The 10,811-nt window shown below is 48.0% G+C and overlaps 6 protein-coding genes across 6 annotated transcripts; 2 read left to right on the top strand and 4 right to left on the bottom strand.

Annotated features, from left to right (window-relative positions):
- Window positions 1-1,382: 1,382 nt before the first annotated feature.
- DFJ58DRAFT_657526 (uncharacterized protein) lies at window positions 1,383-1,616 on the top strand (the record flags this gene model as incomplete). The annotated part of the gene is made up of 2 exons (XM_041381986.1): window positions 1,383-1,432; window positions 1,478-1,616. Coding segments are annotated over 2 exons (189 nt in total), but the record flags the coding sequence as incomplete, so codon positions are not given.
- On the bottom strand, window positions 1,478-3,225 carry DFJ58DRAFT_873421 (uncharacterized protein; the record flags this gene model as incomplete). The annotated part of the gene is made up of 10 exons (XM_041394369.1): window positions 1,478-1,839; window positions 1,895-2,000; window positions 2,058-2,137; window positions 2,187-2,318; window positions 2,372-2,430; window positions 2,482-2,556; window positions 2,612-2,826; window positions 2,872-2,903; window positions 2,955-3,025; window positions 3,077-3,225. The coding sequence occupies 10 exons, from the start codon at window positions 3,223-3,225 to the stop codon at window positions 1,769-1,771; spliced, it is 990 nt and encodes a 329-aa protein (XP_041245960.1). The 3' UTR covers window positions 1,478-1,768.
- A 250-nt stretch (window positions 3,226-3,475) lies between these two features.
- DFJ58DRAFT_873425 (uncharacterized protein) lies at window positions 3,476-4,857 on the top strand (the record flags this gene model as incomplete). The annotated part of the gene is made up of 5 exons (XM_041394370.1): window positions 3,476-3,591; window positions 3,653-3,693; window positions 3,747-4,108; window positions 4,204-4,328; window positions 4,375-4,857. The coding sequence occupies 5 exons, from the start codon at window positions 3,476-3,478 to the stop codon at window positions 4,607-4,609; spliced, it is 879 nt and encodes a 292-aa protein (XP_041245961.1). The 3' UTR covers window positions 4,610-4,857.
- Window positions 4,858-5,103: 246 nt separating this feature from the next.
- On the bottom strand, window positions 5,104-6,709 carry DFJ58DRAFT_905444 (uncharacterized protein). Its single transcript, XM_041394956.1, has 7 exons — window positions 6,537-6,709; window positions 6,470-6,484; window positions 6,371-6,406; window positions 5,636-6,316; window positions 5,521-5,588; window positions 5,301-5,336; window positions 5,104-5,250 (listed from the first exon to the last, which is right to left on the bottom strand). The coding sequence occupies exons 4-6, from the start codon at window positions 6,300-6,302 to the stop codon at window positions 5,313-5,315; spliced, it is 759 nt and encodes a 252-aa protein (XP_041245962.1). The 5' UTR covers window positions 6,303-6,316; window positions 6,371-6,406; window positions 6,470-6,484; window positions 6,537-6,709; the 3' UTR covers window positions 5,104-5,250; window positions 5,301-5,312.
- Window positions 6,710-7,212: 503 nt separating this feature from the next.
- Window positions 7,213-7,699, bottom strand: DFJ58DRAFT_912840 (uncharacterized protein; the record flags this gene model as incomplete). The annotated part of the gene is made up of 2 exons (XM_041395293.1): window positions 7,213-7,274; window positions 7,348-7,699. A coding segment is annotated over one exon (235 nt), but the record flags the coding sequence as incomplete, so codon positions are not given.
- A 281-nt stretch (window positions 7,700-7,980) lies between these two features.
- On the bottom strand, window positions 7,981-8,764 carry DFJ58DRAFT_657600 (DUF775-domain-containing protein; the record flags this gene model as incomplete). The annotated part of the gene is made up of 3 exons (XM_041381989.1): window positions 7,981-8,440; window positions 8,500-8,572; window positions 8,635-8,764. 3 exons carry the CDS (start codon window positions 8,762-8,764, stop codon window positions 7,981-7,983), a joined length of 663 nt encoding a protein of 220 aa, XP_041245964.1.
- Window positions 8,765-10,811: the final 2,047 nt, after the last annotated feature.

Below are 10,811 nucleotides of genomic sequence, written 5' to 3' on the forward strand. Positions count from 1 at the left end.
AAGCCACGCAGGCGCACATATGTGGAACTTTGTGGCGCAACATGTGGGTGGAAGTCGCTCGCCATGCCATTAATACAACTTTCGCCGTTAGGGATAAACCTCTTATGCCACTTCATATCACGGAGAACAATACTTATTACCGTCGTCGGCCCTCAGCAAACTCCCGATGAAGTCAACCTCGCAGCTGGTCTGCAGTCCTCGGGGTTCAATAGAGTCACTGGCACTCCGCGGGTGGTCGATGACGATAATGTTGTAACACCCCTTGTGAGAACTTGTCGGAAGATTGATCATCTTTGAACACGACCTCGTAGGTTGTACGAAGGCAGCCTCGGTACTCACATCGTCAAGAAGGATGTGCATCTGTTTTCGTTCAAATTGGTGTGTGGTCTCGATTCGCATTCTGGTACTATTTTGTATACGAGCCAGCGTCCCTGTATTTTGATGGAATTACTCTTTCCCCCTCTAACCTTTTGATTTATCACATCTTCCTGTCCTATCTATGTACTCAGCGACACAGTAATTTAGTTCTCTCAACTGACTAGCAATCGGAAATTCTACCTCCGAGGCTCCGACCCCCGTGTTAAAAAAGCACCCGGTGACATCAAACTCCACTCAAGGCCGAGGGAACGTACATTTGGAATTGATAGATACGGCTCTCCCTGCAGGGATAAACAAGTACTACCACTGCATGGTCTTGCACAAATCTCCTGGAGCCCTTAGCCTTGTTTCCGCGGACAGGCTATATCCGCACTCACTCACAACGACGGCAACTAATTCCCCTGGATTACATTTGGCACAGCGTTCTTCCAGCAAGATGCAAAAAAACAACTACCATCGTCAAACAGTTTCACCGAAGATAGTCTGGGCAACGCCATCAAGACCTACGGCACGTCGCGCTCCGCTCTCTTCGTTACCACTAAGTTCAATCGACTCTAGCACGGCCACACAGTCAAAACATGCTGCAGGGGTCGCTGTGGAGGAAGCGGGCTTGGATCGATCACATCGGCATGAACCTTTTGCACCGGCCCGGCCGCCACGTGGGCTGGCTGAAGGAGGGGGATCATGTGGAGGGTTAGGGGAAGGACTGTCAACGTCCATTGGCGTGTCGATTTTTCAACTTTCCCATGAACTTGGAGGGTGCTGCGTTTCCGCTTTCGGTTGTTCAGGTGAGCGGAATCTTGGCCATGTCAGTATTACTTTTAACAACCCCCCAGAAAGTATGGAAGTCCTTACATGTGTCTGTAATCATGGTGAATAGATACATTATGATGACCTCTTATGGTGGTACTGACCTATATATATGAAGGCCCCTGAATTCCGTCATCAAGCAAAATGTGGGCACGCCTTGAGTCCGACTCGAGGACAGCCTGTGTCAGTCGATTCAGGTGCTCAACAAGTGGTTGCAGCAGCATAGTTTTTGTAAGTTTTGTTCGTTTTGATAGTACTGTGTTGCGGAGACTCGCTCAATATCTATCAGTATTTCGAGCAAGGCGCGTAGGACGAGAGAGTATCTTGATACAGCCAACGTTCAGGAGTTGACGGTTGATGAGATCGAGAATACTGGGGCAAGCATCACCAGAAATTCCTCCACTACTGATCAACATCCTTATGTATAGTCCGACTGATATATCTAAGGTACAACTGTCACTCCTCGGTCAGCAGTGGTAAGTACTTTTGCATATACAGGAAAGGAATGCAAAGCAGGCAAATAGTGAAACGCAACTGTAATTCTACAACATCGAAGGATCGTCCATTTCCCCCAACCTGTCTAAGCATGAGATTGTCCAGTCCTCGCGTTGGCATAGTTCTGAAGGAACCACGCCACTGTCTCCTGAAGAGCTGCACAACACAGTCAATGCTCAGGGACTGAAATGAGTAAACGAGGACAAAAAACCTTGTTCGAATGGCGTGAACTTGAAGTCGGGGCCAATCAGGCTCATGAGCTTTGCATTCGACGCGGGTTTGCGGTCTTGGCCGTTGTCATTAACTTCGTTCTCGAACTTCATGACGAGAACATCCATGCTCAGGTACTTCGTGAACAGTACAAAGGAACGTACCTCGGGCTTGTCAGGGTGGTTCATGACTTTGACGATGGAATTCGCAAGATCGCGAATGCTAATTTCGTCATTCTCGTCCACTGAGAGCTCATCAGTGAATTTTATATCAGTAGATATACGAAAGCTTACCTGAAAGGATAACAGGTTCGACAGATTCGTACTCGCGCATTTGCCATATAAATAGCTTGGCCAGATCACGGGAGTAGATGAATTGACGAAGGGGCGAGCCGTCGCCCATAACTTTGAGTGGTGTATTGTTCTCTGCATTATAAGTGTGTCAGTGTGCAGAACGTTTGAGACGAGAGGAAATGGACTTTGTGATAGGTAGCATTTGTGAATCAGCGCGGGCATCACATGCGCATGTTTCAGATCACTTTGGAGGGATCAGTCAAGACGTAATGACCTTTGCGGTGGTTAAGCGTACAAGTTATCATGCGGTCCAAACACATTGGTCGGGATGGCAGATGTGAAGTTGCAGCCGAATTCCTCCTTGTAAGCACTACGTAGTGTATATGAACCGCAGTCAAAGATACCCAAGAGGAATGGTGACATACTGGTTCTGGACATCTACCATTCTCTTCGCATGTGCATATCCGAAGTTACTCGGATGTGGTGGTCCAAGGTGAACCTTCTCCTCTGTGAGTGGGTACTCGACTTTGTCCGGGAAGACACACGTCGAAAGACAAGAGAGGACCTTCTTTGTCCCTTTGATGTGAGCAGTGTGGAGAACATTGTCATTGATCAGCATGTTGTCGCGGAGGAAAGTCATCTGCAAGGGGTCAGATCGCACACGACAGAGGATATTTGTCCTAACCTTTCGCTCCCTGTTCGCGAAGAGGCCACCAACTATAGAAATGCAGATCAGATGGGCTCATTCTGACCCGAACTCAAGCGTACCAAGGGCAGCCAGATGGATGACATGAGTGGGTTGGTACTTCTCAAATAACTTCTGTGTTTCTTCTGGGTCTCTGCACTACATAGTGATGCTTGTTATCAGGACAATAATCATATGACGGTACCTTAGATCGGCCTCACGAGAGCCAGCAAAGATCCATTTCTCTCCTGGCCGCTTTCCGAAGCGCGAGCCCTCTGGTTCGTGCTCGATAACGTATTCGATAGCTTTCCCGACAAGTCCGGTGCCCCCAGTGACAAGTACTACGGCTGCCATCGTGGTTGACTCTAAAAGAACTACGCAGTGCTATGAGAGGAACGGTATTTATGTGAGATTGATCAGATAATGGTATTGGTCGAAGATTACCGAGCTGTGTGTTCCCACAATAGCTCTCTCAAGTGTACCCACACGTTGCTGTATGAAAGATCTCAGCCGTATTTACTTGTAACATCTTCTTTAGATACTCCACGTCGGATCATCGTCGGGTTTCCCCCTTTGCATCCTCATCCGTGTCATTCGGAGCGATATGGACTACAAGAAGATAGCGAGCGACGTTTACAATCTTGCAGAGTCAGATGAACCCATAGCACCCATTGTAAGAGAGGCCTTGCAGGTCATTGAGCAGTGTCTGGATCAATATGGGTGAGCGGCAGTGTTTTCTTTGCTCATGCACGATTCATCACACTGATATTTTACTTCGTAGGCAAGACCATGTATCTCTGAGTTTCAACGGCGGGAAGGATTGTGCGTCGACAGGACCCCTGAGATGTGCATCTACTGACGCCTTCGTTCCGTAGGCACCGTCCTACTCCATCTGTATGCTGCGGTTCTCACCAGAAAGGTGTTATCCACGCATAAGCCTATATTCGCATTATACATTCCAGACCCATCACCATTCCTTGTACTGGAGGAATTTATCAAGATAGCTACGCAAGACTACCACCTCGATCTTTTCACATGCAACCTATCCTCGGACATTCAGTTGCCTGTAGAAAGTGTGACGCCCGGTGTGTCGACCCCGACATCGCTCAAGGGGAGCAATGACTACATAGGACATAGCCTCCAGACTCGGCCTGTAGGAGCTGCTAGGGGTGGCGAAGGGATGCGGCGAGCCCTGGAGTTGTACAAATCACGTTTCCCAGATGTTCAAGCGATTTTGGTGGGCACCCGACGAACGGACCCCCATGGAAGTGAGCGTCATTGTTATTGCGCGATACAATTACTCATGACTTGAGTAGCAACGCTATCACACAGAATGTAACGGATCCGGGATGGCCCGCCTTCGAACGAATAAACCCAATCATCAATTGGGCATACTCAGATGTCTGGACATTCCTAAGGAAACTCAATGTTCCGTACTGCACATTGTACGACGAAGGGTGAGTATCATTTTTATATCGCAAACCTCGATTGACGCCCGCGCAGTTACACGTCTCTGGGATCCACATATAATACATTCCCAAATCCAGCCCTACTTGTAACGGATTCTGATTCGTCCAACACTCTTCCTTCTTCACTTACAACTGTGGTGAACAATCCAAATGCCATGTGTTTTATTGAACCAACTCCACCGAAGTCGTTTATGAATGGCTTTGGTCCTTTTACGATCATTGCCAATAACCCCGATCAGACATGCTTTGCCGACCCTGTCTTGATTTGAGGAAGTCAGAGTCACTTAGGAGCTCTACCGAAACACTAGGACCTTTCAAGGTCCTGGCTAGCGATCCAAATACTCAATGCCACGCCGAGGTTAATAACAGGAGTGCCAATGGTGTCAGCCTCCCACCGCGTTATCGGCCCGCGTATGAGCTACAGGACGGAGCCCTTGAGCGTGCTGGGCGAGTTTCAGGTGCTATTCCACCTGTGATACCAGAGATCTGATTATTGTTATCTGATACGGACGATGTGGCGGATAGAATAACATCAATATTTTCATTACTGTATGTGACACGGATCAGTTGCAACTGTATTCATCATTCCTGGAGCTTGAAGTTGACTGGAGTCTGACCGCCATTCGACCAGGTAAGTTGACTTGGGACTACCAGGTCGACAAGCACAAAGAAGATGATGCAAACTTAGTTCTGTGCACGAGAAACTTAGGAGCGCTCTGAAAAGTTTCAATACCCCCCTGATGAACTGCTTCAATTATATATCGTCGTGCACACATGAGTCTTGGCCGTTGATACATGGGTACAATTCTATCGAGGACAACATATCTAACTCTTTCTGTGAGATCCCGAAAAGTCATCGTGAACACAGTACTGGGGCTCTTGGGTACATAAATTCATGGACGTCAACTGCCTGATGCAGAATTCAGAAAGTGTTTTGTCATATACTGTGCATTACCTTACTGATGAGGCCGGTCAAAAGTCCATCTCCAGCTTGATCTATTGAAAAGTCTCAGGGTTTGTCTCTGATATAGAGCAAGCTACATACCGTGGCGACCGCCTCATCGACTTTCAGAGCAAGCAAGTTACTTAGCTCTGTCATGTTCCCCTTCACGGAGTTAGAGCAAGCGGCACAGCTTGCGCTTCTAACCGTCTGGATTGTCCTGTCCGCTGCTGTCCTCACAGTCTCGCCAGACGGTCTATTCATCAACAACTCGGATAACTCCCGCATATATGCCGCCCACCATTTAACTGTGTAGGTATCCCAGAGCAAAACCTGTTGTCGGCAGGCCGTTCACAGCGACAGGAGTCGTTGTCATATGGGCCAAATAGCCAAGTGCATTTTTTGCGATTGGTATAATGATCTTTCAACCATTTCAAGTCCTTCATTAAAGGTTGTACGGCGATACTGCAATTTTTATGGTATGTTAGCAGGGCAAGAAGTTCGGAAGCGGTGATAAGCCCGATCTCTGAGAACTGTGCCGGAATCAAGGGCTGACGTAAGGTGTATCTGGCAGCGGTGATTGTTTCATGCGTGAGCCGTGCGTTACAGGCAACTGCAAAGCAGCGAATGGGCTCCGTCTCGAGAACCTTCGGATTCGCCAGAGCCTGACACACTTTTTTCTCGATCAGGTCTAGCGAATACTTCCTCGCAGCTGCGAGCATAGACAGGACATCCGTCAGGTTCTCGAGGGAAGGATCATCTGCCAGCGTCGATGGATAGCAAAACCTGAGAAAGGAATCTAGTGTTTTGCTGTCCTCAGACACGGCGATGACTGCTAGGCCATCCTTCATCTCTTGATCGGTAGCCCCATCAGGTGCTTGAGGGAGGCTAAACAATGTTTCGAAGAATGGAGAGGCAAGGGAGAGGAAGAGCTTGAAGACTCGGAACTCAACTCCATCAGCCGTTCGTAAGATAACGTCTGCTTGAGCATGGTCAAATGGGGTAGAGGCACAAGTTGCCATTGGTAATTCGTGAGCTAGCTCGCTAGTGTCATTAAATTGTCACATCGTAGCTAGCGACTTGGACGCACCAGGATAATACGGAGAACGGCCGTCGGAAGCTGCGAGAGACAAACCACGAAAGATTCAGTCTGAATGGAAGACTCTGACATCGAAGTAAGTACCTGCAAGAGAAACACAATAAACTACAGAGACGTGAGTAAGGATCGAGCATGATAATGAAGGTAAGGATCTCACCTCGGTCAGAGTGGAAAAAACTGAGGTTGCAACACCGCGGGTACGGACTACTATATGCTAGCGTTGTAAGCGGTTATGTAAAGTGTAAGCATGCTATTGTACGTGTGCGCAGTAGGTGATAGTAAAAATTAACGAGTGATTAGTCAAAAGAGAGACTGTACGTTACGTAGTTGCTTGTAGTGTAGAGGGGGAAGGACCGAGGTCTGCCTCCCTCGGAGGAATGCTGCCATACGGCAGGTCACGTGTGTGCTATATGGCGATTACAACGATGGCGGTGGACCGCATGAACCTGTCCAAGTTGCGTTGTCAAAACGCTCTCGTTGGCCGTGGTTTATAAGCGTCCTCCAAGCTGTGCAGGTCCCGTAACATCAGCTTAGTGGTAGAATATCAACCTGATGAGCATTGAAAAGGTTGTCGAGCACGTCACGAGTGGAAGAGATTAACATGCTCTCTAGAAGGCTGTATTACTGAATGGTCACGGAACGATGCATTAAATTCATCGCGATTCTGAGTGCCATTTTCAGTTATAGAGTGGATTGGTATGTGTACACTCACATTAAACAAGAGGTCATCGAGGCAAACTTTTTAGGATAGCGTAGATTTCTACATGTGCGCATTGCAGCCATTGCAATCCGTCAGCACGTCAGCTTTGACATAAGCAATAAAATACATACATCGCTAGGTAACCTACATATGCACTTACTGTCTGACATAGGATGTTGCCCTCGTGGATAATAACTGAAAATAAAAATAAAAATATAACAAACCCGTCAGCTTTCCACCGGCGGAGAAAGGGCTGCATCATACGCACCAGCTTCGTGACGGAGTGATGGACCAACAGGAATATAAGCTTCTTGCAAATAGGCACCATTGTTACAATGATCAGTACCGTACTACGAACCTCGTTTTCATTATCTGACGGTGAGCTTCACGTGTTTGCAAGCCCATAGTCGACGCGAAAGGCCGCGGAAGCGGTGAACTCTAGCTGTTCCAGTCCATTGCGCGAAAGAGTTAGTCGGCTGCTGACCTGGATATGGTAGCTTGATCCTGAAACAACTCCATTTACAATCGCTGCCTTATTCGACTCAGGACAAATGGCCTGACAAATAATTCTGAAGCAGCTGAGTGCCCCTGACCAAAGAAGTGAGTTACCGTATGAGGTACTATGAACCACAACCCGAACAATACGATGAATTATTCATCATGACACCACAGTAAACAAAGTTCAGGTTTATGAACCTCCCATGCATGCTGTTGGTTCGTGGCCGGTGATCGCCGACTGCGCCACACCACAGGCTCACAGATTGATGTTTCCCAGATAACCAGATACTAGATTCAAAGTTAGTTAGTGGCAGCCGCCTGAACCTCTCACGAATGAAAAGGAAAATCAAGTTCATCATAATCGATCGAAAGTCAGATACCCTTTCCCGACTGAAGCTATTCATTACGTTCCAAAAACCCGACAACCGCCTGCCCTCACCTTCCCAATAAAGCTTTCGTACCATCGAGCAATGACACCCATTGAAACGGTACTTTCCGGACCTACATTGGTTCCTGCTGGCACGAAACCCGCTATATAGTTAAACAGGTGCCTGGCTATTTTCTCCGCAAGCACCGATGGATCTGCAGGTTTGGCTATTGATGTCAGTGATGACGTTGGTGTTGGGGTGGGGGTGATATTCATAGCGTTCTGGGGTTGTGCTTGGGGGAGAGAAGCAAGTTGTGCGGCTATCGCTTCAAGAGGTTCTAGTGCAAGTCCAAGTATAGCGGTGACTTGACCGGATGCAGAAGACGAAGTTGCTGATGCGAACGCAGAAGGAGTTGATATCCCTGATGGGGGTGCTGATGTGGAAGAGAAGACGGACCGAAGGCGGAATATGGCTGATGGTTTATCGTTCGAGAGCCTGAGATTCGCGGGTAAGGTTTATGATCTTTGCATTCCGTTAATGAAAGGTAAACGCACATGCCAAGTACTTGTGAACCTTTTCCAGGCCAGAAAAAGTGGACGGTTGCACCAAATCCATCAGGGAATGGAACTACGTTATAGACCAGTATGAGATAAGTCATTTAAAGGATGGATGGAGTATGAAAGACTGACCTGTACCAAGCAAAAACACGCACACATGATTGACTTTCTCAGCAGCTGGGATCTCAAAGAGTGCATGTGTCTCATCCACCTGCTGCAGATTGGTTTGCAGGAGACGACCAGCAACGCAACACCCGAACATGATGGTTAACTTATTAGAGGGATGAGCTTCAGATTAGCAGAACGATTGTGTAGGCGCAGTCGACCGTAGTCGGTTGGTTGAAAGTTCCAGTTCTGAGTTTTGCGCCATGGACGATGATGAAATGTGGACAGACCCGTGACCCAACACCGGTCCAACTTGAACGTCACGTTCAACTGGAAGTTTCCTGGTTGTTCCACTAGCCTCTACTCCATTCTTTCATTTTCCATCGGTTTGAAAACTTGAACAACAACGGTCACCGGGATCCGCTCACCGTCTCGTAGATTCTATGTGATCAGAAACTGGTCTACCCAAGCAGTGAGCCCAGCATCGTATGACGCCCACTTTTCGTGATCATAGCTTTTCGATCAAAAGATCAAACCAAGGTCAACGCAAGCCTAGGCGCTTCGTTATATACAGATCTAGCCATGATCAGGACCTTATCTGTGCTGTGCATACTCCGGTAATGTCGCTTTCACCTACCACACAGCGCTGACGCGGTGCTTTCGTTCTGGACCTCGGGGGTTCCGTGAAAATTTTGCGAGTTCATACCTATGGTACGACGGGAATTGGTTCCCGCGGTCGAACTGGTGTGCCATGATTGTCAATGTCACCCTTGAAGCTCGAGTTACCAAGAAGGTTGCAGCAAGTTTTTACGTTGGCTGAATTGGGTGAGTCGCTTATGAGGTTGTGCATATACACTACTTACTGAGCTACGGATGCAAACACGACATGGTGCCGCTGATACATATGTATCTCCTCAGCCCAACTCCCGGTTCAGCAAAAAGTGCACTAGCTATGAATTATGCAAGCTTCATTGTAGTTCCCTAACCCAAGCGTCCGGATATCGCTTGCCCTACTACGAGAATGTTCAGGAACTGGTCTACAACCGGAATGGACCGAGATCTAATTACCTATCCCTTCGATCAGACGAGTCTAGTGGTTTCCATGTCTAATCATGCGTGGTTCGCGGGAATGATTTACGTTTCCAATCATGCGTGGTTTGCGGAATGGCCTGTAAAGTTCGCGGGCATTCACACGTTTGACCGATTATCGTACGACTGCCCCACTCCGCAGGACCTTGTTTCAGCCTCTATATCAGAACTATGACACTGCTGCATGACGTCACGAGATTGGCAGAATCAAGGTCACCAAGAGAGATACCGCGAACCATCGTACCAACGGTAACAGCAACCGGCCCGCGGATTTAGCCCCAAGTCCCACTTTCCCGTGTTGTCCATACCATACTTGCTCATCGCTTTTCGCGGGAGGGATCCTTTCGGATGTAGGGGGGGTGACGGGTAATGAGGCCGCATTCGTCCGCCTGCTCTGTGTGTAATTTGTCTTGGACATGATTGTCCGCACACCCCACATGACTAGGGTCAGACCTCTAGCCGACAGAACTTCATCTCAATCGACAAGTACGTATCTTCATCATGATCTGTGTTTTCCTCTTCTTTCCACGTGGTTCCCTTGGTGGCACTGATGTGCCATGTGAGAGCGTGCGAAGTGGCTACAAGTGGATGTAGACCTGCAATCCGGTTAAGGCGAGATTTGCAAACATCATTATACTAGCGTTGTTGGCGCTTGCCTGATTCATCTCTTAGAGCACGACTCTAAAATTTGACTGCATGGGTGGTACGGTATTACTCGACGGCGGACTGACTTTATGCTACATAGTCCAGCTAGCCCCTGACGTTCGTTTCCAAGCGCGATAAAACGATATATTGATAGCACGGACATTGCAGGTGACAATAAAACGAACGAGCCAGAACTCGTGCGCTATCCGGCACCTAAACAATAACGATAATGCATGGGCAATTCAAATTCGACTCCTAGATGTTACGACGGCAAACAGGGAGTTGCCAATTAAAAGATTATAAGGAAACACCGAACGCTTTACTAGATTTCATTCACGGCGGTGATCGATGATGGATGATCTGTGCGTATGGCACTTACAGGTATAGTCTTCCGCTGCGCATGTGCAACCAGAGGTGCGTCTTTCGGGATAACCAACGGAATGAATCTCGAGCTGAGATTGGGAACAGGA

This window comes from Suillus subalutaceus (assembly GCF_016647625.1).
Source record: "Suillus subalutaceus strain FC151 chromosome Unknown DFJ58scaffold_30, whole genome shotgun sequence".
Classification (NCBI taxonomy): Eukaryota; Fungi; Basidiomycota; class Agaricomycetes; order Boletales; family Suillaceae; genus Suillus; species Suillus subalutaceus.